Source organism: Girardinichthys multiradiatus, chromosome 10 (genome assembly GCF_021462225.1).
Source record: "Girardinichthys multiradiatus isolate DD_20200921_A chromosome 10, DD_fGirMul_XY1, whole genome shotgun sequence".
Taxonomy (NCBI): Eukaryota; Metazoa; Chordata; class Actinopteri; order Cyprinodontiformes; family Goodeidae; genus Girardinichthys; species Girardinichthys multiradiatus.
In genome coordinates this window covers 34718619-34724603 of record NC_061803.1, presented here as the reverse complement: position 1 = coordinate 34724603, position 5985 = coordinate 34718619, and the positions used below count along the sequence as shown (strand labels likewise).

At 37.1% G+C, this 5985-nt stretch overlaps 1 protein-coding gene across 2 annotated transcripts; it reads right to left on the bottom strand.

Annotated features, from left to right (window-relative positions):
* Positions 1 to 798: 798 nt before the first annotated feature.
* On the bottom strand, positions 799 to 4515 carry pvalb9 (parvalbumin 9). 2 transcript variants are annotated; one of them, XM_047376512.1, is made up of 5 exons: positions 4448 to 4515; positions 3185 to 3252; positions 2616 to 2748; positions 1604 to 1713; positions 799 to 1018 (listed from the first exon to the last, which is right to left on the bottom strand). In XM_047376512.1, exons 2-5 carry the CDS (start codon positions 3243 to 3245, stop codon positions 993 to 995), a joined length of 330 nt encoding a protein of 109 aa, XP_047232468.1. In that variant the 5' UTR covers positions 3246 to 3252; positions 4448 to 4515; the 3' UTR covers positions 799 to 992. The 2 variants fall into 2 exon arrangements, with proteins under 2 accessions (XP_047232468.1, XP_047232467.1); XM_047376511.1 differs by lacking the exon at positions 4448 to 4515 and adding an exon at positions 4148 to 4428.
* Between the last annotated feature and the right edge of the window lie 1470 nt (positions 4516 to 5985).

Below are 5985 nucleotides of genomic sequence, written 5' to 3'. Positions count from 1 at the left end.
TCAGCTTCTTCATCCACTGCACCTTTAATAATGGTTTGGGGGTCATCAGAGTCAAATTCTGGCCCAGAAACATAAGGCTGAACCCCGAAGAAAGCTTTAATGCATCAGAATCTACGTCAGTCAAACGTTTCTTGTCTGTCATAGTCCTTAATAATGCTAGCTGTTCTGTTTGATTTTTATATACCACGTGAGCACACAGAGCAGAATTAGCAGTTTTGTTCTTTGAACTTTGAAATGCCTTGTATTTTGTGAAATCCTGCAGGGGAAATTCATACTTCACTATTTTATCAGTATACTTTAGTTAATAAAAAAAAAACACCACTGGATGGGATCTTTAAAATGAATGTAATTTCCAGATGCTTGTGCTGTTACTTTATTTACTTGCATAATTTTACTAATTCCCATATTTGTGCACATGCATGTGTGTACATGTGTACACACACATGGGATTATGATCAAATTATGGTGTGTCTGCATATTAAGATGTGCAGCATTTGATAATTAGTCAAATGTTCATTTTTGAATAACATATTTTACAAAATTAGAAAAAAAACATATCATGGCTTGCATTGAAATACTAAAAGCTACTAGATGCCTAAAAAGGTTCAAGAAACTTTAACATATTCTGATATGATGTTTTTATACTGTTGGACAACCTGCAAGGTTATTGGTGCTCTGTTGATTTGTCCATAACGTACTGTGCAATACGACTGTCATCTGCTGGAACGGGCCCCAACACTCGGTGGATGAGCAAGACAATGAATCAATGAATAAATAAATGAATGAATACTCTACTCATAAATGTTTCCAGATCTTTATTTAAATCATTCAGGTGGAATATGCATAGCCTAAAAACCATGGACCAAGAGGAAAGACACCATGGAGGATGGTGAGGTAAGATGAAAATGTTTGATATTCCTGGGAATGGAAGGAGTTATCAGAAGACTCCAGATGGTTGGGAAATGGCCAAGGCATCTTTTTGTTGGGAGAACTCAGGACAGGACCATTGTCTGGAATTCTGGAGAAAAGTTAAACATTTTGAATTAACTAAAAATCAGTTGCATTCAATAACTGCACTACATGTACCACCAGACTTTCATAAATATTTTTCTTTAATCTAATTACCATCTTTACTGATAGGTTTGCAAAATAGGGGCTTACAAACTTACATCTTTGATCTTTGTCTAGGCCGTTCTAACATATGAATATACTTTGATCTAAACCATTCTGTGTAAGCTCTAGATGTATATTTAGGGTTGTTGTCTTACTGGAATGTGAACATTTGGTCCAGTTTCAAATGTTTTACAACCTCTAAAATGTTTTCTTCTAAAATTGCCCTGTATTTAGCTCAACGCATCTAAACCATGTATCATTTTCCTTCCACTTCACAATTATGAGCTACTTTGCAATGGTCTAATATAAAATCACAATCAAATAAAAGTTTGTGGTTTTAAGAATGTGAAAATGTTATTAAAGTGTGTTAAATTAGTAACATAATATTTGTAAGCATAGGTTTTTCAGTTCCTCTATGGGAGAGTTCAATCAAGTTAGCTTTTCCTGTGATGGCATTCTAAACCTGGATGATGAGAAATGAGATACTGACCATCTACTCCAATTCTGCCATCACTGTTATCGTCAGCTGCTGAGACGAATTTCTTGGTTTCTGCTTCAGTCAGGGTCCGTGCGCCTGGGACGAACCGCTTCAGGAAAAACCTGCAAACACACACAGATAAATATATGACACTGAAACACCAGTCGGCACAGCTTGAGTTCTCATCACACAAGGTGAATTATATAACACAAATATAATAGAAACATTTTATCCATGATGGATTAGGATGCCATGTCGCCCATTTATACAGTACTGCTGTGTGATTTGTTTTCGATCTTTTAGCTAATTGTACTTATGCACAAGAAAATGTTGAAAGCACTGGTTCTGAAACTTTTTATAACACGGACCATCTCAGCAAATGGTACCTTGACCGACATGTTTGAAACAGTATCGCAGCAGAACTTGGACATTTTCAGCATGTAGTTTTCTGTCATCAAAAAGAAGGAGGAACGTTCTCATCCACAGACAGTCTTTGATTGTTTGTACGGTGTGGTTTAATCAACAATTAAATTTTTACTCAGAGGTTGAAAATGTCCAAGTATTTAGTTTGAATAAATTAACAGAAACATCTTAAAAGTCAGAATCCCGATTGGGAAAGTCTGAGGTTTCTCACCAACCCTGACCTTGACCTCCAAAATGGCTGCCTTGCATTTAGAATTAGGTAATAGTTGCTATAAAAAGCAGTTTGTTTGCATTTCTGACAATTTGTATCTAGTACTAGAAAATCTCCATTAGTGAACATGTTGCCATAGCAACTCAATGTACAAGATACAGAGAAAAACAGTATTTTTTGCCTTTATTGTTGGCAGTAGTTAGTCTTGTCACTGAATGTATCATTCAGCAAATTTCACCAGTTTCCAGAGTTTTACCTGGAACATGTTTAAGATGAGTTTGATAAATTTTATATGTTTAAACTGTTTAATAAGGTATTTTCTGTGTCTTCTTGTATTTTTCTTTTAATGCTTACATATGACGTGACATCTAGCTCTCTCTTTTTACCCACTTAAGCTCAGATTCCTCGATGTAGCCACTGTTGTCATCATCAAGGAATTGAAACACATCGCGCACCTCCTTGGGTGTCTTTGAGGACAGGCCACATAGCTGGAAGAACTTCTTATGGCAGAACGAGTCTGGAGCTGCTTAAACAGACACACATACACACACAAAACACACACACACACACATTAAGCAAAGGTAGAGAGTTTGCTATTAGTCACTTGGTTGCAGGCTGTTGTGGGGATTAAACCAGCATGTGGCTGCTTTGCTGTTTTTCATCTCTTAAAGTCCACAAACACATGCCCTTTGCTATAACCAAATACATTTTTTCAGATACTGATATAAAACAGAGTGGCTTTAGCTGGGAGGATGTAGTGGAAAATGCAGCAGTAGAGAAGATTACACACCTATATGATGGAAACTGTTTTCAAGATGTGCAAAGTACTGAGGCAACACATATTTTGAAGTATGTATTAGACTAACTTAATTTTGATCCTGTAGGAAAAAAATTAGCTGAATTACAAAAATGATTTAGGTTTAAATCTAATAGGAGGATGTATTTCAAGGGTAAGGTACCTTCGCAGTCCTTGATTGCATTTTCAATGGCCTCAGCTGATAGAATAGAGGTGAGTGACATGTTGGTCCTGTAATGTGCAAAAGAAAACCTTTGTAAATTATGAACATGAACACAAATGAACTCTCCTTTGGAAAAATTTGATTTTCTTTGGTCTAACTCATGCTTTAGGTGTTTCCTCTGGATCTGTTTTTGTGTCACAATGGATTAACCTCTCAGTTGTATGTAGGTTAATATCATGATCCCATAAAAATTCCACTCAAGCCTGTTTGAATGTGAATATACTTTTGAAAAATACATTTTAAAAATGTATAAAATATATTTATGCTTGCTTCATAAGCTTTGTGATTAGATTTATTCTGGCAGCTTATTAATTATTGAGAGTGTGTACATTGCCTGTACAGAATATTCCACACTTTAAAGCCGTGCAGAAGTTATAGGTCGGGTAAAATAAGGAGACACAAAATCATATTTGTTAATGTAAAATGCAAAATTAAAAACTGCACCATGCACCTTTAAAATTATGAAAATAATGTCTCTCAGTTTTAAACGTATAATTTTTTTAATGAATCTATCCTTTAAATAAAGCACATCTAATGCATATAAACATGCTTTTAGGATGCTGTAGATACCCAATTTTTGGAATTTTAATGCATTAAATTGAACTAGCTATAGTATTAATTTCAGTACCATACACTAAAGCTGTAGTAGTCAGCTTGCTAAAAAATACAAGTTGTTAAGTGACATTACAGTTTTACCAACATCTTTTATGTAGTCATGTCAAGTATGTTATTAACTAAGCTTGTTGCTTGTTTTGTATTCATTCACAGGTTGACAATGAACTGTAGGGAGAATTTTAGACATGCATTAAGGTTCAGTAACCTTCAGCTGAAGCATCTCAGAAAATACATTGTGTTGCACCTGACCAACGTCCTGTCCTCCTATGTTGCAGTTGTAGGACTCACCACTGTTTGCTCTTCTCGGTCCAACTCCAAATCAGCAGCAACGGCAGCAGCTAAAACTCTGGTGCCTGCTGACAGTTGTCTTATATATTCCTCTCACAATGCTCAGAAGGGTTTCTAATGTGCCCGGGGATCAAATTCTCCTGCATCCACTGCAGCCTCCTTCTCGTATTCCCAGGTGTCTAACCTGTCTTATTAACCTTTGCTGTTTATATCCACTAAACAGCTCTGCCTCTACCACCTACAATGGTAACTCTAGCTGGCCAAAACAAGTCTCTTTGTGATTTTGTTCTGAGTACTTACCTTCTCGTGTCCTCCTTCCCAGGTTACCTCCAGTCCCAAGCTTTCATTCTTTAAATTCTACTGGGTGAATTTTATCCAATCAGCTTTTTTGTGCTCAGTATCTCTCCCCTCCCTTTTTGCCTTTCCACCCTCTCTCTCTGCAGGTGCATCTAGAACCTTTAGTTAAATAATCTCCTAAATGCGGAGAATTATAGCCTATATATCCAATATGATGCAACCAGCTTTTTTGAATCTTGCTTGTTGCATCATATTGATACTTTCCACTAAAAAGTGAAATATTATCTGGTGTCAACCATTTTATGTTTACTGTTTTACATTCAGCAGCCACTGTAATACGTGTGATCCGGGTCCTGTTTAAGGAAAACACAACATTGATTCAGAATAGTATGGATTTCAACTACTTCTTTAAAAATTGCAAACATTATAGTAATTTGAGGAAGCAGAAAGGTCAAAGTTCTAAACAACCATGTGATCGGTGTTGGGTTTATGATTATTGATTGATTAATCTTAATCAATAATTGTAATTACAAATCATAATCTGACAAAATCAACTTCTTAACCAAAATCCTCATTTATGAATTGAGACCAGAGATGTTTCTGGTGTTGTAATTGCGGCTCAACGCCTTTGACAATTACAACCGTTAAATACTCCGTAATAATTAATAACTATTGCCGGAGATGTCACTGTTTAATCGACCGTTTCTGCCGAAACGTGTGGAACGTTAACCTTATTTTGACTGACGAATCACTTTTGCACACAATGAACACAAAACGCTCTCTCTTTATCTATGTGAATATTTATTAATCTTCACCTACTCAACATGCAAAATTCTACAAACACAGGGGTAACACATCTAACTAAACAAAATTCAACAAACGGCAGTGGGTATGTATTGAATCAACCAGCAGTTTATGGCAAAAACAGAAGAATATGAAAAGTGGTGTGGTGGCGAATGGGGGGGGTTGGAGCGCAGCTCCGACTGTCCTCAGTGATCTCCTGATCATAAAACTTCCCCCCAACTCCTGAGCACAAAGGATTCTAACTTTTGGCGGCAATCTAACACAGTGAGGTTGAAGACAAAGGGGAAATGGAGAATTTTACCATGAGGTCGTTTAACAGTCCAGTCTTAAAACGCACCCGCGTTGACTCAGATAGTAAAACACAAGCAGCTCTAGGACCGCGGCGGATCCCGATATCAAAATAACACATCAAAGTTTCAATAAGCAAGGTTACATGCACATATTATTCAGAACACATGAGATCCTAACCAGCGATTCTGATCGCTTCTACAACCTCTGACCCTGCCCAGGCCTTCTAATAAAGAAATAAAAGATTAAATAAAAGATGGGTTTTACTTGGCGAAGTTTCCTTCTGGGTCCGCGAGTGGGAGGGAAAAGGGGGGGGTTGAGCGTTGTGCGCGTCCGCAGTTACACTCCAAGAGAGCGGTCAGTCCCGTCCTTTGGTCTTCTTGACAAAAAGGAAAAAAAATAGGAGCTGACCATCAGCAGTCGACTAGGGGTGAAACACGATGGCGGTT

Excerpts from the sequence above, each read along its gene's own strand:
- pvalb9 (XM_047376512.1), bottom strand. The coding sequence starts at position 3,245 with ATGTCACTCACCTCTATTCTATCAGCTGAGGCCATTGAAAATGCAATC. Across the intron at positions 2,749-3,184 it reads TGCAATCAAGGACTGCGAAG|CTCCAGACTCGTTCTGCCAT; the intron begins GTACCTTACCCT and ends CTGTTTAAGCAG. Across the intron at positions 1,019-1,603 it reads TGGCAGAATTGGAGTAGATG|AATTCCAGACAATGGTCCTG; the intron begins GTCAGTATCTCA and ends ACTTTTCTCCAG.